Source organism: Empidonax traillii, unplaced genomic scaffold (genome assembly GCF_003031625.1).
Source record: "Empidonax traillii isolate 1590-97213 ecotype Southwest subspecies unplaced genomic scaffold, ASM303162v1 scaffold4:size3804566, whole genome shotgun sequence".
NCBI lineage: Eukaryota > Metazoa > Chordata > Aves > Passeriformes > Tyrannidae > Empidonax > Empidonax traillii.
The window spans coordinates 3,482,499-3,505,663 of record NW_020955197.1 but is presented as its reverse complement, the minus strand read 5'-3'; the positions used below and the strand labels follow the sequence as shown (position 1 = coordinate 3,505,663).

The 23,165-nt window shown below is 39.1% G+C and overlaps 1 protein-coding gene across 6 annotated transcripts in view; it reads left to right on the top strand.

Annotated features, from left to right (window-relative positions):
- MCTP1 (multiple C2 and transmembrane domain containing 1) overlaps positions 1-23,165 on the top strand; it is a 177,412-nt gene that overhangs the window by 115,046 nt on the left and 39,201 nt on the right. For 4 of the 6 annotated variants that reach the window (XR_003570587.1, XM_027878239.1, XM_027878228.1 and 1 more), the window contains one exon: positions 12,570-12,689. The exons of 1 other annotated variant lie outside the window; for it this stretch is intronic. Coding sequence is in view for 4 of the 5 variants with exons in the window: in XM_027878239.1 (XP_027734040.1) it covers positions 12,570-12,689 (120 nt within the window). In the remaining variant the exon portion in view is untranslated. Of the gene's footprint in view, positions 1-2,085; positions 2,235-12,569; positions 12,690-23,165 lie in introns of those variants that run through there. One more of the 6 variants, XM_027878267.1, reaches the window with a different exon arrangement.

Genomic DNA, 23,165 nt, shown 5'->3' with positions numbered 1-23,165 from the left:
TTCTACTTCCCCCAGAGCAAAGGAAAAAAACTATGCAAATTGAAGAACCCGAAAACCAAGCTAGTTATATAAAAAATATATTTTATGTATATTACAGTTAAGATGCTATGTACACAGCAAATGGGAATCCAAACACCCCCTGAAGGGATAGGGAAAGGGGAAAAAGGGACAAAAGGAAACAAAAAGGGACACCGATAGATATGCGCAATCAAACCCGAGAACTAGTAAAACAACTAGTAAAACAAATCTCACCACCTCCCTTAGAAAGCAGGATTGGCAGACACTGCCAGCACTCTCCAAGCCTCCACGTGGCAGGCCTCAACCTTAGATAAGCGAGACCAATGCAGGGACCCACTGTTCCCGAACTCTGGCGGAAGAGAAGAAAAACGAAGGCCACTCCTCCCTTCTTATTTATACCACAATTTACGTAAAAATCGTATGGAATACTGGGAACACTGCCCCTTCCTTGGTTACAAACTGGTAACCAGGGAAGGCCTAGATTAAAACCACCACACGTCACCATCCCTGGAGGTATTTAAAAGATGTAGATATAGCACCTAAGTACAGGGTTTAATGGTGCACTTCGCCACAGTGGGTTAACAGTTGAACATGATGATCTTAAAGGTCATTTCTAACCTAAATGATTCAGTGATTTTATATTGGCCAGCTCCTGAAACCTTCCCTGCCTGTGTATTGTGCTAGTTTGACCCTGGGAGGACACAAGGTGCCCACCAACACCACTCCATCACTGCCCATTACAACTGGAAACGGGAGGAAAAATGTAACAAAAAGCTCAGGGTTTAAGATCACTGTCATAAGCAAAAAAGACTCAGGTTAGGGAAATTGGTTGAACTTATTGACAATTACATCAGATTAGGATAATGAGAAATAAACCCAAATCTTAAAACACCTTCCTCCACCGCTGCTTTCTCCATGGGCTCAACTGCACTCCCACATTCCTCCTTCTCCCCAGTGGTGCACAAGGACCGTGAGGACTGTGGTCAGCTCATCACATGTTGTCTCTGCCACTGCTTCCTCCTCAGGGGGAGAGCTCTTTGCACTCTTCCCCTACTCCACCATGGGATACCTCCTGCAAAAGACAGTCCTTCACAAAGTTCTCCAATGTGAGTGTATTGGGTTTGCATAGCCAGGTTTTGATAGGCAGAGGGGACTATAGGGGCAACTTCTGTGAGAAGCTGCTAGAAACCTCTTCCATGTCTGGCAGTGCCAATGCCAGCCAGCTGCAGGATGGACCTGCCACTGTCCAAAGCCAAGCCACTCAGAAGTCTATAGTAACGTATTTATGAAGGAGAAAAAGAAGTTATTACGCAGATGTAATTGCAGCCAGGGAACAATGAAGTGAGAATATGTGAGAGGAACAACTATGCAGACATCAAGGTCAGTGGAGAAGGAGGGGGAGAAGGTGCTCCAGGCGCCAGAGCAGAGATTCTCCCACAGTCCGTGGTGAAGACCCACAGTGAAGCAGGCTGTCTTCCTGCAGCCCACGGAGGACCATGGAGGTGCAGAGATCCACCTGCAGCCTTTGAAGGATACCCATGCTGGATTAGGGTCCTGGTAGGAACCTGCAGACCCATGGAGAGAGGAACCTATGCTGGAGCAGGTTTCCTGGTAGGATGTGTGACCCTGTGGGGAGCCCACATTGTGACAGCCTGTGCCTGAAGGACTGCACCTCATGGAAGAATGACCTATGTTGGAGCTATTTGTGGAGAGCTGTTGCCCATGGAATGGACTCATGTTGGAGAATTTAATGAAGGACTGTCTCCCATGGGAGGGAGCCCATGCTGGAGCAGGGGGGGAAGATTCTGCTCCCTGAGTAGTGGCAGAAACAACCTGTGATGAACTTCCATAACCCTCATTCCCTGTCTACCTGGCCACTGGTGGGGGAGAAAGTAGAGCTCAGGAAGGTGTTTTTAAGATTTCTTTTACTTCTTATTATTCTGCTCTGATTTTTTTTAGTAATAAATTCAGTTAATATCCCCAATTTGAGTCTATTTTGCCCATATTCAGTGAGTGATCTCTCCCAGACCTTATCTCAACTCATTATGTTTTCTCTTCCCTGTCCAGCTGTGGAGGGGAGTGATAGAGTGGCTTTGGTGGGTGCTTGACATCCAACCAGAGTCACTATGGTGAGTCCTTCCCATATGGGCTGCAGTGCTCCAGTATGGGTCCCTTCCCAATGCTGTTCTTCAGGAACAGACTTGCTCCAGTGTGGCTTCCCTTTGAGGTCACGTGTCCTGCCACTAAACATGCTCCAGAATGAGCCTATCTGTCCATGTGGCTACAGATCTTACCAGGACCTGTAGCAGGCTTCCTACAGGGTCGCAGCCTTCCTCAGGTATCCAGCTGCTCTGGTGTGGGGTCCTCCACCTCCATAGGCTGCTGGTGGATATCTGCTCCATTGTGGACCCCCATGGTTTTCATGGGGAGAACCTGCCTTACAGTGACATGCAGAGGAATTTCTGCTCCAAGTCCTGGAGCATTTCTTCCCCATCCTTTTTCACTGACCTGGGTGTTTGCAGAGTTGCTTCTCTCACATATTCTCACTTTTCTGTCCAGCTGTAGTTGTACAGTTTTCTTTTTCCCCTTCTTAAATATCCCAGGGGTGCTGCCACCACCACTGATAGGCTCAGTTTTGGCCAGCAGGTCCATCTTGGAGCCAGCTGGCATTGATGCTATTGTATGTGAGTGAAACTTCTGGCAGCTTCTCACAGAAGCCACACCTGCAGCCTCCCTGCAACCAAAACCTTGCCACATGAAACCAGTACAATGTGTTTATCTGGCTGCCATCTTCTTCTGTAGACTCTTTTCTCCTACCAGCAGCCTTGATGCTCTATTCTGAGGCACCGAAGACTGCAAATGGTCCCATGTGGGGGAGGTCCACATGCAGAAAATGGTAACTAGAAAATTCCATGTTTTTTTCTCCTTTCCAGGCAAATAAAAGGAATAGGCATCCTGATTTGAAGCCAGAGCTTTTTTTGGGAAGGAAGGATAGTGAAGTCAATATTAAGTGCTGATGGATAAGAATCAGGGGGAAGGCTAAGAAGGTGGACATTCTGGTGGGAGTCTGTTACAGACCACCCAACTAGGATGACATTCTGGTGGGAGTCTATTGTAGACCATCCAACCAGGATGAAGAGGCAGATGAAGTGTTCTGTAAGTGGCTGGCTGGTGTTTCATGATCGCCAGCCCTTTTTCTTGTGGAAGACATTAGGTTTCTGGATGTTTGCTGGGAACTCAGCAGAGAGCAGGCAGTCCTGGAATGTGTGGAAAATAACTTCTGGCTACAATTTAAACTTTATTTCTGTCTCTTTAACTCTGACAGTTGGCAGTGTTGGTTTTCCTACAACCAAACAACTTACTTTATCAAAGGTTGAATTTCCTAATATCCTAATGGTCCTTTTATTTTGCTGGTTTCATTTTCCTGTCATATTGACGAAGATGAGCACAGTTTAAACATTTGGGAGCTTTAAGTAGTTGACATTCAGGATTTTTGAAGTAAGTGACTTACTTTTCTTTGAAAAAAAGTTACTGTTTTCTATTTTGCATTCAAAAAAGCAAGTCTGCGAGTCTTGTATTTTCCAGTATTTGGGTAATGGTGACTATTTCTACCCTATTAAAGTTTTCATAGTGTTTGCATAAAATGTTAAGGGGTTTTCCTTCATCTGCAAAAGTGGATGGAAGATAAGGGAGAGAGCAGATTAAGAAAAAAGTTAATCTGATGCAGTATGCAATGTAAAGAAAGCATAAGATTTGGAACAACTTCCATATAGATGTCTGGGGACCAAGTATGTTGCTTGGACTACAGTTGATGTACAGTGAAGCCTTTCTAATAAAGCTGAAGAACCAAATATTTTTTCCCTATACCCAGTTTAATAACTTTTGATGGACAATTTACAATCTTCAGGAATATGGGAGGAATTGGAGGCAAGTTCAAAGCCTATCAGTCTCTTGAGTTCTAAGAAAGTAAAGGGGAAATAACATAATTTCATTCTTGGATTATCTAAAAAATTTACATTTTCCAAAATGCCTACAAAATGAAGATAAATGTGAATATGTAGTTCTCTGGTTGTATATGATCTTTTTCAGCACAACACAGTTTAAAACTGTATAGAGCTCTTTAGCTCACCATTCCATTACGCATAAATAGCTGCAGTTATCTAGCATGATCCATGTTGTGATTTTGCACTTCTCCCATTATCAACACTTTGGATTTTTCTTCTAAAGTGACATGTACATTTACACCTTCAACAGTCCCACCCTCACAGCAGTGAAATTGTAAGAGGAGAAATCTGCCAGATTCCAAATTTTTGTGTAAAAAGAACATAAATATAAATTCGTGACATAGATATGTGTATGCAAAAAAAAATTTAAATGATTATATGAAATACACTTTTTAGAAATGTCTTTCATAGTATGACACTTCCAACAGAAATGGCATGTGTGGTTCTGAAACAGTCAGTGTTAAGGAGTTTTGAAATTGGAAAGGATGAGATTGAATTCCAAAATGGGAAGAGGTATCTTCAGTGGGGAGAGGCCCAGAGTGAATCTATTTTTAAAAACCTGGAGTAAAATAGGACACTTAGAATTACAAACAGCCTGGAATCTTACTGCTGCTGACTACCCTTCTCAGCAAAACTGAGCTAAAAAGGTCAATCTAAGTGTTATATATTAAACCAAAGCAGAATCTAGGAAAACTTGATATCCACAAGCCCATGAGTGCTGAGAGAGCTGGCAGACACCATAGCGAGGCCACTCCCAATCATCTTTGAAAAGTTGTGGCGATCAGAAGAGTTGCCTGAGGATTGGAAGAAAGCAAATGTCTACCTAGTCTTAAGGGCAAGAAGGAGGATCCAGAGAAATATCGTCCAGTTAGCCTCACCTCAGTCCTTGGAAAGGTGATGGAGGATCACCATCTTGTAGATGATGATGGAGAGCAGTGGATTTTGTCCACCTCAACTTCAGTAAGGCTTTTGACACTGTCTCTTGCAATTTCCGCATAGACAAATTTAGAAAGTGTGGACTGGATGAGTGGACAGTGAAATGGATTGAGAACTGACTGATAGGCAGATTCCCAAGAGTCCACAGGATCCACTTGGAGGTCTGTCACTAGTGGTGTCCCCCAAGATTAAATACTGGGCCCACTATTGTTTAACTTATTCATCGGTGATTTGGATTAAGGAGTAGAGTGCTCCTCAGCAAATTTGCTGATGGCACAAAGATGGGAGGAGTGGCCAGTACCCCACAGTCCTTGCAGCCCTTCAGAGGGACCTCAACAAGTTGGAGAGATGGGCAGAGAAGAATGGTCTGAAGTTCAACAAAGGCAAATGCAGGGAATGCACCAATACGGGTTAAGGGCTGACCTGCAAAGTAGCTCTGCAGAAGAGGATCTGGGGGCCCTGGTGAACAACAAGCTGTCCATCAGCCAGCAGTATGCCCCTGTGGCTGAGGACAATGGAATCCTGGGAAGCATTAGGAAGAGCATTGCCAGCAGGTCAAGGAAGGTGATCCTGACCTTCTACTCAGCAATAGTGAAGCCACATCTGGAGTTCTATGTCCAGTTCTGGGCTCCTCAGTATAAGAGAGGCATGGATGGTTAAGGGACTGGAGTATCTCTCTTACAAGGAAAAGCTGAGAGAATTGGACCTTATTTCCCTTGAGAAGACATGACTGAGAGAGAACCTCATCAGTGTCTCTAAGTACCCGAAGGGGTTTGTCAAGAGAATGGATCCAGGCTCTTCTTTGCAGTGCCAGGCAATAGGATAACAGGCAACAGGCAGAAAATGACATGCAGTAAGTTCCACCTGAACATGAGGGGGAACTTCTTTATTGTGTTAGTGACTGTGTACTGGAGCAGATTGCACGAAAGAGGTTGTAGAGTTTCTCCCACTGGAGATATTCAAGAACCATCTGGACACAATCCTGTGCAATGTGCTTAAGGATGACCCTGCTTGAGCAGGGAGTTTGGACTAGATGACCCACTGGGGTCCCTTCAAACCTTACCCATTCTGTGAAATTAATCTGGCAACAGGCATTAAAAGTATTTTTTTAGTTGGAGACCAAGACTGTAGAACAGTATTCGAGGCCATGCCACTTGCACTAAGACATGTGTTATTCAGTAGACAGTTAGGTATTGCTCAGAAAATATGGTTTAAAGATGGTATGGAGGTTCAGTGAACCTAGTAGCCCCATTCTCAGACATGCCTTTGATGTAATGTGTCCTAGTTTATCATTTGTCATTTGATGCCAGGTGTTATTGCTCACAGGAAAAATACTATCAATTCCTCTTAGTTTGTCAGCATTTTAGCAGTCTGACAGAAAAAAAATCCATCTTTAAGAGCCCTGTGAATGGCAAGAGGCTGCGTGTATGGGAATTACCTCAATGAACCATATTTTGCCCTTCTAATTTTATCCTGGATACTAACTAGACAGCTCAGAAGCTCTCAAGGGAAAGGGAAATAAATGACCCAAGAGATTCCACATTTTGTAAATATTTTTGGAGGGTGTAATTTTTATTTCCATCCAACTTTTGCCATTGATTACAATAGCAACTGGTTACAGCAATACAAATTTTAGGTCCTTAATCCATGTGCTGTTTAAAGTGGCACTGCATTCATACTCTGAGGTTAGCATTCTTGAAGTTGTTGGCATTCTCAGAGTTCACGGTACTTCTAGAAGATGGTTGTGAAACATCTGTTAAAAGTTGTAAAAAAAAAAAGTAAAAAAATAAATGAAAATTTTCAGTCTTTTAACTGGAACATTTTGTTGCTGCTGACGGTCTTATAGAGGAGCAATGTTGATTATGATGTGGTTGGAAAACAGTATAATCATTACGGTTGTTCTGACTGTAGGGGTGTTTCACAAACAAACTGAGTGGGTTGATCGTATCAGAACAGTTTCTGTAGTAACTACTGGTACATCATGTTTAGATGAAAGGAGTGAGATGAAATAGAACCTTGGGTTTGTTGTACAGATTATCAGCATGGAAAAACCATGACCAAAAATGTCCTACGTGGTAAGAAAGGTTTTTTCTTTGGTGTGTTCTTCTACATATGGGACCCAGGTGCTCCAATGAGTGCTACTGTACGTCTTCCAATACATCAAAATATATCAAAAGCCCCACTGGGCCTGGCATTAAATTAATACTTCATCTATTCTGTTAAGATCTTGTTTTACTTGTCATGGAAGTATCTCCATTTCTCTTTCTACATGAAATAAATAGAAAGAATTATAATGAACGTGTAAATTGCAGTGAACTCAATTCTTCTAATTCCAGCAAAGAGAGACCAAATTAGGAAATCCCATAAGTTTGTTTCTGAGTTAAAGGAAAAGTTCTTAGAGCGTAAAAAATACTAATTATTCTTTTTCTTTTCAGATTACCAAGACCTTAGGCATTTAAAAAAGATAACCAACACTAATCCAAGGCTGAACTGGAAATCTGTCAAAATAAAGCTAGTGGGAATTATATGATTTTTTTTTCTGCGGTTTTTTTTTACACATTCAGTGCTTTTACTATTTTCAATTTGACTTTTGCCTGTGTACAGAAAAATGGAGTAACAGATAATGTGTTTGAGACTCAAATCTTTCTGACTCCACCTTCTCCTGGCAGTCTGGTTATTGTAACTAAAATTGCAAGATTTATGAGAAAAACTGTTGAGGATGCTTTAGAGTATGTTTAAAAGGCATATTTCTTCCAGATTTACCTGAATGAAGGCACTGCATTTGGAATTAATTCCTATAAGTGTTTATGTTAATGCTAGTGTGTTTGAGATCTGATAGAGCTAAAAGAAATGTTCCCCTTTTAATTTTTTTTATTAGAAGTGTCATACAAGATCAGAGGAGCTGTGATTGCTAGACGTAACTGACTACTTCTGTAATGGAGGAAGCTGCTGTCTCTCCGAAGTATAATACAAAGTACTATTATTTGTATATAATACAGAATGTTTCCAAGTGTTTTGTGGTATAAAGCACCTCGCAGGATTTTACTGAAGTCCTTAAAACCTGCAGTACTTGGTAGACAGCCTGTACCATGCAGATATGTGGGTTATCTCTCATTCTTTCTAGTCTTGTGAGAATACATCCAAGGGATAAAGCCTCGGGTAATACAGTTGTCCTTTTAAGTTTAAAGGGTAATTAGATGATCTTGATATTAAAGTGCAGTATTTGGAGCTGCAGACATCGTCTGTTTGTGCCAAAATGCTGTGCACCAGCCTTTGTGTTTCCAGGGTAATCAAGAGATTGGTCACGAATATAAAGGCAAGTATCTAGATAATATGTAAATGAGGCTGTGAGGAATGTCTATGAAAATGATCAGAGAAAGTCACAACTTGAAGAGGAGACTGCAGCATGACTGGTGTGCCTCATGTGAGACGATGGCATTGGGGATGACTGTGTCTTGCCACACTGCCCAGCACATTACAGCTCATGGCTCTGGGTGCTGCCACTGCCAGTCTCCGGTACAGCAAACTCAGGCAATTCTACTTTTGTCAGAAACTTCTCAACAGGAGTTCTTGCAGCCCTTCCCTGTCACATCCTCTGCTCTCTCCTATATCTGAGGATGGGATCGGTGTTTTCTGTGAGGAATAATTCTTTTTTTTTTTTTATGTGCACTTCACTGCTAGCAATCAAAACAGAAACCAAAGAAAAAACAGAAAAGAACTGGGAAACACAGGGGTTAATGCTGTGAAGTCTGTGGGTGCAAACAGGATTTTGTTAAAAGTGAAATGAGATTGGGTGGAGGTAGATAAAAAGAAATCTGAAATAATTGTTCTGCAGAATATGGCCTTTCCACACAGGCAGAAATCTTTCTCTTCACTTCAGTCTGAAGATAGTAAAAAAGAGAATCTCATCTCTTAATTAGAAAGAAAAATACTCATCAAACACATCTCATCACTGGAAAGCTAATGATTCACAGCTGCTAGTCTGAAAGGGCAGGCTTTTTTTCTGAACAGTAGGAAGCGTTAATCATTTTGGATGAGATTTCCTTTTAAAATATACTGTAGTTTTCAAAAGAATAGGATATTCAATATCCTAACTTAAATTATTTTTTGAAGTGTTGTACACCAGGGATAGTGTCATGTGTCTCCCTGAATGATCATTTAATGCAAGTATCACTCACTAAGAGTATCAGCTGACGTGATGTTGTAAATGGCCAGTTCGTGCCTGTGACTCTGAAAATCTTTATCTCAGGGGGGAGAAGAAAAAGTCCTTTCTTATATTCTTCTATGTAGGAAATGGCAGCTATATTAAACTGTAACCTTTGAGACTCCCACTCCTCTCTTAAAATAGTTAGCTTGCTTCAGTAGTGATGAGGATCCTTTTTTTAGACAGAGTTAAAGCCATTATTTCTTTAGAAGATATCATGCGAGATACAGTCCATGTTTCACTAGACCGTTTATAGGCATGGGCAACTCACAGAACTGTCCTTTTTTACTTATTCCATAGCTTTTCTGATTTGGGGTTTTTTTTGGTTGGTTGGTTTTTTTGTTTGGTTTCTTGGGTTGGTTGGTTTGGGTTTGTTTGTTTGTTTCTGGCCTGTACTTTTGTAAGGGATGGATACGTTGCTTCTCCATCATGCATGAAGGTTCCTACATATCACTTCCCTTCTTCTCTTTCACCCTAGCTATCAGGCCCTTTATGTGTAAGAACTAAGTCCCTGAGTTTTCCTGGTGTTCTGCACCAGATTTTGAGTTTGCTCATGTTTATTTAAAAGTTTTGTCTGATACTGGGAATCTGCTTGTTTTCTCCCATTTGCATTTCATGAGTGCATTTCTTGTCTGGGAAGGATAGTGAGGCCATTTGATTTGCAATGCCATCACTGTGCTGGTCTCACACAGCACACATCTCATTTATGTTGCACTGTTTCGCTAGTGCCTGGCTGAGACAGGTACCTAAAAGGAGGAATCAGTAAAAATTCAGCTGGACTAGATAGAAATTAAGGTGGCAGGTCAGGAAGTCTTCTTTGAGAGATGGCAGGTGTAATATCCACACTTCTGAAAGCTGTACCCATACAAGTTGTAAAGTGGTAGTAATATAATTTTTTACTGGCCCTCAGAGTTTGATACTGTAAGGAATTAATACCATTAAAGATCATTTGGCACTTAGATACTTCAAGTGAGAAGTGCTTGGATGAGAATTTATTGATATTCTGGAGTACAGGGGACATGATGACCGTGTTCCTCATTCTCCTGTCAGGTCTGTATTTCCTGAGACTGTGTAAGTTGTTAGCTTCTTTTCTCTCTGGGGACAGGGATTGAACAGTACTTCATTTTCTTTCCATCTTTCTAACCAAAGTTCATCTCAGACCCTAAGAAAGTCTATGCATTGCCATTTATCAACAGGTTGTCTCTTGTATTTGCTTTTCTAATACTTGGTATTATTTGCTGGCTTCCAGAGTACCCTTCAGCGTGCATAAATTAACTCAGGGCATTTCTGGGTTAAAGCTTGCAACAATTTTTTTGCTTTTCTTTTGAGGCATGAAATCTGTTATAAGTTGGCTACATCAAATTTACCACTTTTCTGTAGATAACAAGCTCATAGAAGAGCTCTTGAATTCCATGACCTCGTTCGCTTTTTCATTACCAGTTCTAGCAGATTTCCTTTTAAACTAAACAACCTAAAAAATGCATTTTTCTTTCGAATGAAATACATTTTAGTTAGAAGTGCCAGTATACTCTTGTGAGTCATACTCACTGCTTTTTCAGTTCTTTTCAGTATTTATCATGTTTGTCTTGCAGTTTCATAGGACTTGCATATGGATAGCACTCAGTGGTAGAAAGTACAGGCCTGAGGTAAGCTAGCTGATCTGAGAGAGGAGATTACCTAAAATATACAGATTTTTTTTTTCTCCTATGTGACAGCTTAAATTTGATAAGAGCATTTTGTTTGTTTTAACTCCAAACAAAAAGCCAGCAGAAGACTACTGAAATCTCAGTTTTATTCTTACTCCAATTTATATACATCCTGTGACTGATTTGGGAAAATGAGCCCTGTTTTAGTTAATCTGAAAAAAAAAGTAGTGCATTAGGTTTGCAAGTTTTGTGGCACTACACCCTCCTTCATTTTAGTAGGTATTAAAAATGCAAATATTCAAAAGCTTAACTATTTGGATGGAGAAGGCTTATCAAGATTTAAGGATATTTATCCAGGTGTGGTACATAGTGTGATTCGCTCTCACATTTGTTTTTTGTGACGAAGTTTTTATGAGAAGAAAACAAACCTTAGTAATGTCTACAGATGGATTTTAAGCTGTTTTAAGGGGGGTTTGTTTGTAGGGAAAATTTGAGATAAAAATTGTTTTAGTTTGACCCCATCCAAGTGAAATTATTTTTAGTTCTTTCCTGCAAACTATTTATTTTGTAGCAGCATCAGTAGGGAACAGTATCTAGACATTGGTGTACAGAGCTAGTAGTGCAGATAGGTTTCTTGTAGTGTACAATCACTGTTTGGGCCCTATACTACAGAGCAGCCCATGCACATCTTTGAGAGATATAACGCAACCAAGCTTCTGGCAGCTCCCAGTCATGGAGCATTTGAGGTGTTTTGGGAAAACACTGCAACAAATTAAAGCTTTCGGAACGGTGGACTTAGGTGGGTTCTCAGCATTTTCTTTTAATCTCATTTTTAATGAGTCTGTGGTCATTTCAGATTTGCTATGCTTTCATTAAAATAGCCGTACACCTGTAGCTTTTACTGTGATTTTTTTGCTAGTTTTCCATGCAAAAGATTTTTTCAGATTGATACTTCTACTTGTTTCTGTGGCATTACTATTCCATGACCATATTGTTTCTTCTAAACAGCAAATTAATCTTTATTCACTCCTCTGCCAACTTCCACTGCTACAGGATTGTTTCAAAGCTAAAACCAGGTTCACTGACATGTTGAGGTCTTTAAATTCGTATAAGAAAGATGGAGAGGGATATTTTACAAGGGTATGTAGTAATAGAACAAGGAGTAGCGGCTTTATACTGAAAGAAGATGGGTTTAAATTAGTTATTAGGAAGAAATTTTTTACTGTAAGAGTGGTGAGACACTGGAACAAGTTGCCCACAGAAATTGTGGTTTTCCTATCCCTGGAAGTGTTCAAGGCCAGGTTGGATGAGGTCCTGACCAGCCTGGTATAGTGGAGCGTGTCCCCACCTATGCCAGGGAGTTTGGATCTAGATGATCTTTAAGGACCCTTTCAACCCAGGTTATTCTGTGTTTCTGTGATTTGTGAAAATAACTAACCTTTCTGAGGATGTAATCTTATATTTATGCCTTTTTGCATTTTTTTTGTCCACAAAAGCATTATTTTATGAGAGAACGATTAATAATCCTCTTGGACCATGCTGCATAATTTTTTCTTTTCCAAGAATTAAGATAGGAAGCACTGGGAAGTGTAGTAGTTGTTTCATGCAGGTAAGTGTCAAGTCAGCAAAGTGGTTAAACAACTTTCCTGTCTGAGGAGAGGTGGGTTTTTTTAGAATTGTTTTAATTTATTGTTTTAACTATGCACAAGAGTTTAATGTAATGCTGATTTGAATAACTTTTTTTCCTGTTCTGTCTTCTAGCTTTTTCTTTTTGTGGTCTGGAACTTTGAGCTCTACATGATACCACTGGCTTTGTTGTTGCTGCTGGCATGGAACTACTTCTTGATCATATCAGGGAAAGATAATAGGCAACATGATACAGTAAGTCTTCTCTACTTTAAGGGCATATGTGTCCTTTTCTTTTTTTTAGCTGGGCAAAATTTTTAAATGGAATTTAAATATTACATCTTTTTGAGGATCATTTGAAACAAGACAGTTTCAGACTGGAATGCAACTTTTCTAGCAAACTTTTTTGCATTAAGAATTGTTGAACAATGGCAGAGGTAGCCTAGGAAAGTGCAGTAGCTGTTGGAAGTTTTCAGGGCCTGGCTGGGTAGAACTCTGCGGAACCTGATTTGACCTCATGGCTGAGCCTTCTTTAAGCACAGAATTGGAGATCCCTGCCAGCCCGAGTGATCCCCTAATGTCTAGCAACTTCACTTATTAGTGACCAGAGGAACCCACATAGCCATGATAACAGCGGTGTTGTTACCTGTCTACATCGCTGAGACTGTTGTGCTTTCAAGTCATCTAAAATTAAGGATGGGGTTGATAGAGGTATTCCCTAATCCCTGAAATACCACCTGCCTGTGAGGATTTCTCTCTGAAATTCCTTGTGGAATAATTTACCTGGCAAACAAGGATATGAGTTCCTCTGTCATACAATGAGCTTCCTGTTTGAGTGCAAGTATGATTATTTTGTCATTTACTCTGACTCCTAGTAAGTTATATGTGCAAGTCCTTTCTTGAATTCAGGGTGAACTGAGATTGGGGCAAGGGGGAATCCCAAATGTATTTACTGGTAGGAGATAACTGTATTGGAATGCCCAACAGAGAGGTGAAACAGCGTATTAGGTATTATTGCCTTCATGGATTCAGGGGGACTCTTTGTAGGATTGGTGATCATTGTGGTTTTAGTCCAACACTGACACTAACTTCCAAAAAAAGTATTGGATTCCCTATCTTTCATGCATTTAGATCAAGATGTGCTGTGTTTCTGAAGGATATGCTTTCATGAAATAGGAACTCTTGCATTAAACTTGGGTGTAAGCAACTGTAGATATAGATTTAATGGATAGTTCTCTAAATGAATTTGTGAGAATTCAGAACTGAACTAAAACAATGAGCTTCTGGCATTAAGTCATGTGGCAGGTATAAAAAATCAAACTATAAATATTTCCTGCCAGTATTAAGTGAAGGAAAACTAGAATCACTAGAATGGAATTCCTAGTGCCTTCCTCTGAATTTTGCATTTTTGCCTGAAGTATGCCCAGCTGCTTTCTCCAAGGATCCTTGCTCTACCTTGTAATCATACTCTTGAATATCTGACCTCACAAAATAATTTCTTTTTAGAACAACTGCTGTTTCCCTATTAAACCATGATCACCTAAACACACAAGACTGGAAGTGAGTGAATCCTACTTGTTTGGTTTTATTTTTTTCCCCGCCTTTTTTCCATCATCTTTTTCACATCCTCTGTGGGAGAATTATCAACCATTGCCATGCTTCTGTCCCCACTGCCTCCTGCTTCTTGTCTTCTGCTCTGAATCTGTGCTGTGGGAAGTAACATGGAAGTACTACCCTTGCACATTGCCAGCCTATGGAAAGTGCAGGGTACAGAGCATGACATGGTGACAGACTGCAAACTAATGGAAAATATGCTGGGGTTTAAAGCTTATTTTCATTATTTTTAAGAATCTACTTAATATTTTGATGATTTCAAATATCTCATACAAAAAAGCTCCCTCACCTTTGTAGCTTGGAGAAAACACCAGTGCTGCTGTCCAGTATCTGGAGTCTTTTTCTATTTCTAAGCAAAATTCACAGTCAGAACTGTGTGAAGTTAATGGGGCGGGGGGAATCTTCTTTGTTCTTTACTTCTTCAGTGCTACTTAAGGCTGTCTCTTGTGTGTTCTGACTGCCTACTGGCGCTACCTAACTTAAGGAATAGTCAGATAATCCCTCAGAGTGGTCCCGCTCTCCAGCTCTTCATGGCTATGGATCATTTTTACTCTGAGTACGTGGCTACTGGCTACTACAATTAGGACAAACCCTGACAATCACTGAGCTGTTAGGCTATAATGCTTAACAGTTATAACTGTAACAGGCACACTGGATCTCCTCTGATAACACTGCAAATTCTTGTTCTTCCATGACCAGATAGGTAGCAGACAAGGATCCCGGATCATTTTCTCTTCCATACTGCCATTGAGGAAGAAGGGCTGGAAGGGGACTGGACAAATCTGGGAAGACAACAACCACTTGCAAAGTTTTTACTGACAGCAGGGGCTTCGTTTTTACAACTCTGGGATCCTCCTTGAAGATTGAGAATTGCTAGGAAAAGATCCACATCAACACTTGCGGCACAATCTTCCTCAGAAGGCCGTCCAACCTAATGAGTAGAGCATTAAACTAAAAATAAAGGGATAGGGTGATGATGACCTACAGTCAAGTGAGGAATCACAGAATAGGTTGATTTTGAAAGGACCTTCAGAGGGAGACCTTCAACTAGACCAGGTTGTTCAAAGTCCAACCTGGACTTGAACTCTTCCAGAGATGGGGCGTTCACGGCTTTTCTGGTCAACCTGTGTCAGTGCCTTACCACCCTCACAGTGAAGAATTTCTTTCCAATATCTAATTTGCCTTCAGTCAATTTGAAGCTATTATCTCTTGTACTATCAAGAAAGTGGTAGTGGCAAGCAAAGGGTGCAGGATGAATGGACAGGAGAGCCCTCAAAACCAACCCAACAGAGCAGAAGGGCTCCACAGCAGGTGCAGGCACACAAATGCCTCTGGAAGAGTCTCTCGCGTCCTCCCTGAGAACCCAGCATGCTAGCGTTCTCTCCCTGTAGTGCCTGTACATCAATGTGCACAGCATAGGAACCAGTAGGAGTTCAGAGGTCCGAGTGCAGCTACATTCAGGCACAATCACAGGGATGTGGTGAAATTGCTCCCACATCTGTCACGCTGTAGATGTGTGCTGGCTTTTTAGTCAAGACAGGCTGGGAAAGTGGGGAGAGGGAGTTGCTCTTCAGTCCAGCCAAGGGAAGATTATGAAGGGATTGGAGCATCTGCCATACAAGGAGAGGCTGAGCAAGCTGTTACTGCTCTGCATAGAGAAGAAGACTCAGGGAGTTCTTGATGTATATAAATAGCTGAAGGGAGCAGATGAAGAGAGATACAGGCTTTTCTCAGAGGTGCTCAGTGGCAGGATGGTATCAATGGCCACAAACCAAAACATCTGAAATTCCGTCTGAGCACAAGAAGTCACTTTCACCTTGAGTGTGGTAACAGTCAGGACCAGGTTGCCCTGAGAGGTTGTGGAGTCTCCATTCATGAAGCTACTCAAGACCTTTCAGGACATGGGCTTGGGCAACCTGCTCAAAAGTGACCTTTCTTGAGTAGGAAGGTTGGGCCTGATGATGGTCTGCTTGAGTGGGGATGCTCTGCTAACCTCTGCCACTCAGATATTCTCTGACTGAAGATACTAACCTCTCTCTCCTTTAAGTCTATTATTTTCCAAGCAATTAAAAATTTAATAGAAGAACAATGCACATGCACAGGTAATGGAGTTACCTGTGAATATTCTTCCGCCATATATACCCCTGTGGAGAAGTTTAATCACTTCACATCCTGCATTGACAGTTAATACTTAGAGCTTTTAAAGAAATATTAAATAGGTATTTTCCTCTTAAGTTTTGAGATGCACATGTCATTGCATACAAAATGACACTGAACAGCTGGGATTTAATGTGCCATACACAAATTTTTATGAATTTTTACAATCAATTATATATATATTATATATATAATCAATTATACATATATATTATTATCTTGTCATTATATAAAATGACAGAAGGCATCTTTTAGTTTCATTGTAGATTTTTTGCTACACAGGCTTTGATGATGTGTATATATATATATTTGTATTAAAAGTTAGAACTGGATATGTTCAGGATAAAATTTTGAGAACAGAAGAAAAATAATTTTGTTAAAGACAGCCTTTTCATTTTGAGGTTTTAAGCAGTTTTCTCTGGGTACTTTCTGTGCAGTCCTCCAATATGATACGTATACTCAGATCTTTATGTGTCTTCTGGATATTGCCAAATGAAGAAAAACAAAAGACGGAATGGGAAAAATGATGCTAATGGATATATCCATCTCACTGGAGTCTTCCTTCACTCAAAAAAGGATGCTAAGCACAATGAGCATGAATTGATCATACAATCCCAGCTCACTTGCACCTAGGAGACCTTTTCTGATTAGAATCTTACCACTTTCTCCTGGGGGCCAGGCAACAGTGCCTGTCAGAGCTTTTAGTGTATTTATTGCTGCTCCTGTTTGGGGCAGAAAAGTGACACTTTGCTGTACATTCAATGCAGAATCTAACCCCACCAGGAAAGTGCCTGATTTAACAAACTGTTTTCATAGAAATTAAAAACTAAGTTACCAAGTAAATAAACAAATAAGTAACTTTATTTTTTGTTTCTTCAAATTGTGGTCTTAAAGACTGAGTCCTTACAGTTCTTGCATTCAAAGGGTTTCATCTGCAGATTAATACAGGACAAACCAAGTGCTTTAGAACCCTTGCTTGTATGGTATTCTGGGGTTTTGAGCTTCAAGTCCAGAAGTTCTCTTCTACCAGGGGGTCTGCAATGATTTCTAAGTTAGGAGTAAATTCTTGCTATGAATTTATGAAAAAAATAAATATCATTGTGCCTGTATTCTAGTGAGACAGTGTCCAGAATATGTCATTTGCACAAGATGATACAAAAGGATACTGTCAGGTTGGAAACTACATCTTGACTTCTTTCTGACAGTACTTTCATGAGAAATTTTGCCTCCAGTATGATAGCAGTAGCAGAAACCGCAAAACCCCCAAAATGTAAGAGCTGATGGGAGAGCATGGTTAGCCACAGAATAATATGTGTGTGAAAGTAAAGGAAAAATACGGAAAAAGAAGGAAAGTACAATTGTTTCCATAATATTATTTTCAACTTTATGCAGAACTGATTTTACCTTAAATTTTCTGGCCCCTAGCTAATCACAAACTTTGTCTCCATTTGTTATCATAATAAAATAAGTTAGAAAGCCTTTTGCAAACAGGTCATCATCTGTCTATATGCTGTTGAAGAACAAAGACCACTGGCAACATGTGTCTGAATATTAAGTAGTCTGCTGAGTATTGTTGTTGTCTTCATGCTGCTGTTTGTTCTTTCTGTATGATTCATACAGTTGGGAAATAAAAATATACTAAAGTGCCCCACTAAAGGACAGGGTTGGAGTTTTATCAGAAAAGAAACATGAAAATGTCAGGTTAATTAAGCATTTAAATTTTATTAATCAAGTCTAATTTTTGTGAGTGCAAATAATCACTGAAGCTGGACAAATTTGTTCTAGATTGCATCAGAATTACAATTTTAATATTTGATGGCCTGCTGAATTTAAATGGAGAATTATCTTTATGAAACATGCTCTTCATAATTTGCCATTAAATGAGAATTGAACAAAACAACATAAATCTTACATAAAGGTTATTTAACTAAATATTGGTACTATAAATATTTTAAATGCATTATGCACTGATTTAACAGTCATACAGTACACCATGTAAAGATATGAATTGGGCAGTAAGCATTGCTCTCCTGCAGCATAACAGAATGTTTTGCTGCAAGTGGCTGTCTGGGCTAAGTTAAAAGAGTCTGTCCATGCTGCAATCATAATTCCTTTGTCAAAGGTTTACATGGAGCATCAGAGTATATAGTATATATAAAATTTTTCGTGGCTGTTCTCATCCCAGTTAGAGAACCCAAATGCACTACAGAATTGGAACATATTGGCTTGTTTTGATCTCCTTAAGACAAAACACCAAAATCAAAATCCCACCTGAAATACGTCCGAATATGTGGGGTTTTAATTTAAATTTTTCCACTTTTTTTTTCACATAGTCTTTCAATATTACTGGCATCTAAAGTAAAATTGAAGTACACTGCACAGAACAGTGTATGAGACTTTTTTGTATGAGACTGTTTTAATATTGTTTTTTCTTTCCTTTGCATCAATATTTACATGGCAACAAGATTCACTAGACAGGTGAAGTGTTTATTATAAATAGTCAATATTATATAACATAATATCCCTTTAGTTTCTAGTAAAAGTTCCATCAGTCATATGGGAATTTTTCTAGTAAAAATTCCCATAGTAGTAAAAATTACTACATAGTCATAGTAGTAAAAATTGTAGTCATGATATTTATTCATTTTCAGTTTGGTTTTCTTTTACTTTAGCAAATTTTAATGCAGCCAAGACGTAGGGAATTTTGGGATTGTATTGTAGTTACAGAAATGAATAAATACCTGGGGAAAAAAACACAAGTGAAATGACAATAATATGTGCATTACATAAATTTTCACCTAAAATATGGTAACATACATTTTCTCTACCAGAAAGTTTGACAGCTTCAAACTGGAGTATAATAGACTGGATCACACCCACAAACTTAAAATAACTTGGATAAATTATGATTTATATGAAAAGTGTATCTGGTCCTACTAGAATCTGAGAACTATTTGAAGAGGAGCAATAATAACAGTGAAAACCTATAATGAGCCATTGTGTTGTTTATAAGGTAGTTTATCATGACTTTTTGCCCAAGAATTCTAGCTCACAAAATTTTGTGAAGGTGTTATTTTTTAATATTCCTACATAATAATCTTACTGAACTAAAAATTAAACCTTATGATAGATCTGAGATTTCAAGTGTACAGTACATGTTGAAGCCTTTAGATGGAGACATACTTCAAATAAACACTTAATATTCAGTTCACAGTGTATTGTGTAAATAGAATAAAAAGCTAAAATAATGAGAACCAAATATTGAAAGAAATACAGAGAAAGAGGCATACTACTTGTGCACATAATGGTAAAAATTACTTACTCATAATTAAAATGGCAACTGAATATTGAGGGCAAATAAAGCTGACAGTAGGAAAAAGGTTACATGTTCTTGTGTAAATACCTGTATTTACTGCTGATGCATGTTCCTTAGAAATGTATTATACTGTAAATAAAAATTCTGTTATTGACATTACAGAATTCCATGTAATCAGCAGCATGCATCAAAAGGCCTCTGTACTAAAGTCTCATTTCCTATTAATAATCAGACTAAATCACAATATGAGCATTTCCCAGAATAAACTAACAAAATGCATTCTGTAAGAGAAAATAATTGTATTTGAGTGCCTGTGTAAAAAAGAGGAAGTATTTTGGCAGTAAAGAAGTAACGCTTTTCTTTTGTGTCTGCTGTCATCCATACTGCAATATATTCAACCTTACTGGCAAGCTTATCGCACTAATTATTATTACATCTAGTCGTTCAGTTATTTTGATGATTACTGCAGATGAATACCCCAAAGCCAAACTGTAATGTTAAAAATCAGGATCTAATGTATTCCAAATATACTACACTCTTAAAAAAGAATCTGTTAATTCGATTTTTAATTTCCTTATAAAAAGGGGATATAAAAAGGTGAGTATTTTAATTAGTATTTATCTCCTGTAAAGTTTCTCCTTGGCAATTCCATGAAAGAAGCAGACTTCGTGTTGTGAAAATGAGCACAATGCTACTGTAGTGGGCTTGTGAACAATGGATATCTTTGCTTCCACATAAAATACCTGGAAATTACCTGGGAGAGCCCAAGTGGTTTTATGCATCCTTCTTAATCCATACACATTGCACAAGTTTATATTATATTTACACATAAACACTGAGTTGCATGGTTCACAAATTTACAGTAAATTTTGTCAGGACAATATGAACTATCATTAAATCCAGGCAATTCTGAACAATGCAATTCTGAATACGTTCATTGCATATCTAAAATGCATTTAGTTTGGAACCAAATCTTGTCCTATCTTTTGTTTTTTCTTATGAATTTGAATACTTATATATGAAAATACAAATGCCTGTAGATATTTTTATGTCCTAACATATGTGGCATAAAAAGTGTATTGTTTTTCATTTGAATCCACCTATATATCTTACATTAAGTAAGATATAAGCAGATCTAGAGAAGTTCTAATGGGGGAGCATTGCTTCATATTAAAATATTAAGGTAACAGTCATCAGGGTTATTTGCAGAGGTAGTGCCCCTTTTTTTTTTTCTTTTCTTTATTTTACGTCTTAGTGTTGAGCAAATACCTGATATTATTAAGATGTAAAGACAAAATAGTATCTTCTATGCAGGTGTTTCTGTTGGAACAGCCAAAAAATGTAGAACAAAGACAATGGAGTGATATGTGGTTGGCACACTTCGTGTGAGAAACAGTGGACTGATGCTAAGAGAGAAGGACCATTCATTAAAAAGGGTGTTAAGTTTCAGTATGTTGCTTTTCCATTGATTCTTTAGATTCAGGAGGTATTTCTAAGTTCTCTACATTTGTGGATTTTGATTCATCACACTTGTAAATAACTAGACTCCAACCCTGCTTTGCAGGTGTTGAGGTTAGAAGTCAAAATGAATTATTTTCTCAGAAACTCTATCGTGTTAGTCAGTAGATCTTTAGAATAAATTCCTTAGGATAAAGTTGTATTTAATGTCAGCTTCCTAAGAAGCCTGCATTCTACCCCACAAATGCAGAGGTTTTCTTTAATGTGCAAGTGTGGTGGTTTTGCTTCCTTCTGGGGACCTAGTGTAAGATGTCTGCTGTGACTCCTCCAATCTGTTGTGGATCATGAGTCATACAGTATTTTTGGTCCGTGTTTCTCAAAGAAGGTGGGAATAGATCAGGAATAATGGCAGTACATAGGAATTAGACTACACACTGCTTCTGATTAATAAGCTTGTAAGGATTGTTTTGTAGGGGAAGGATCTTACTTTGCAACATTTAAATATCATCTGGTTACTGTTTGGCTGTGAAGTAGCCTACATGCCATATTTGATGCCATCTATGTGTGTTTTTTAAAATGTCATCTGTATTCATATTTCATTCAAGTACCAAGAAACAGTTTCTTTCAAGATCTTCTACCAGTATGTGGCATATAAGTCTGTGACAAGTGATATTGCAGAAGGTCATGTCACTTTTAACTGGTTGCATTAGATCTTTCTGATTTCCCCAGTGCCCTTCCTTTGTTTGATTAATACTACTTGATTTCAAGCAAGGTATCAGAAGGCATAATTTAGAGTGAATATTCTCAGGGCAATCTAAGATTTTTACCATAGAACTTTTATTCAAATAAATCTAGCATTTTGTTTTGTCTTCATACGCTTTTTCTTGTTCCCCCTCTCTTTCCTCTCTCTCCTTCCTCATCTCCTCCCTCCCTCCATTATACCTCCTCCAGCTACAGTGCTTGACACAGACATCCAAGTAACTACTGTGTTCGTTTAAAACAGAGGGGCACGTGCACTTTATTTGAATAGAATAGAAGCAGAATCAAGGCAGAAAAAATTTCATTGTGTTTTTTTTTCCTACTGCATTCTTACTATAATGTTAAAGTGAAATCTGTGTTCAGATCCACTGTACTCGTTAGCCCTGTAAGGCAATCCATCTATGTCCTGAGGACCTCGCTGCCACCGTCCAAGCTCGCTTGGCCCCGGCAGATGAACCTCAGGATTAAAGGGTGGGCTCAGTTCCGCGCACACTGTGTCTCACCTAAAAAATCCAATGCGCAGGCTGGAAGGTGTAAAGACCTTCCCCGGTTCTTCGTTCGCGAAGACTGGCCATTATTACCTCTCTTCAGCATCCTCGCTTTGTTCTACAGAGGTAGGCTGTACTTCAGTATACAGCTTTTGTATACTTCAGGGTATTTCTTCCTATGTCATAAGACTCACCTTACTTTACGTAAGAATCTACTTACCTTGTTTTAATTTGTGGCAAAGTTCTGAAAACAGTTGTTTTGGTGGTTTAATGAATTGTATTACTGTGTCTGTATTGTCTGTATGTTCATGTGTGTTGGGTTTTGCTCTTTCTACTCTTCCTTCTGAATTTCAAGAGACATGAAAGCATGGGCTATATATGTTTCATACACTTCAAAAAATTATTTCTAAATCTTGGGCATGGGCACACTTTCACTACATTTTATTTCGCTACAATAGCTAAAGTCTGTTTTCTTTTCCAAACAATACAGTACTCCAGATCTCAATATAATTGATAATATGACTAACCTAGAACAAGACCATAAACTTGGTAGTGGCTTTTGAATTAAAAAATTGAATTGAAGAGCTAGAAATCTGGGCTTAGTGTTATACTTCAAGTAATTTCAAAGGAATTTTTAAGCTTTTTGAACACCTTAACATTTTGCCACTCTACAGAAGCTTGTAAAGTAGTTTGAGATCTTTAGGTGTGGAAGAAAAAACAACTGAGTCTAAATGTCATAGTTCTGATTTTAGAAAGGAATTTTTCTTTCCCTTTTCCCTTTTTTTTTCCCCTTCCCCCCCCCTGCATGAATGCTATTCAAGAACCATCAAGTGAACAAAGGAGTCGGCCTGGCTCTTAACGACCGAAAATCAGTCTCCTGGCAACGACGGGGGAGGAGTTGGGAAGAAGGCGGAGTTGGTGGGGAGCTCAGCTCCGGGA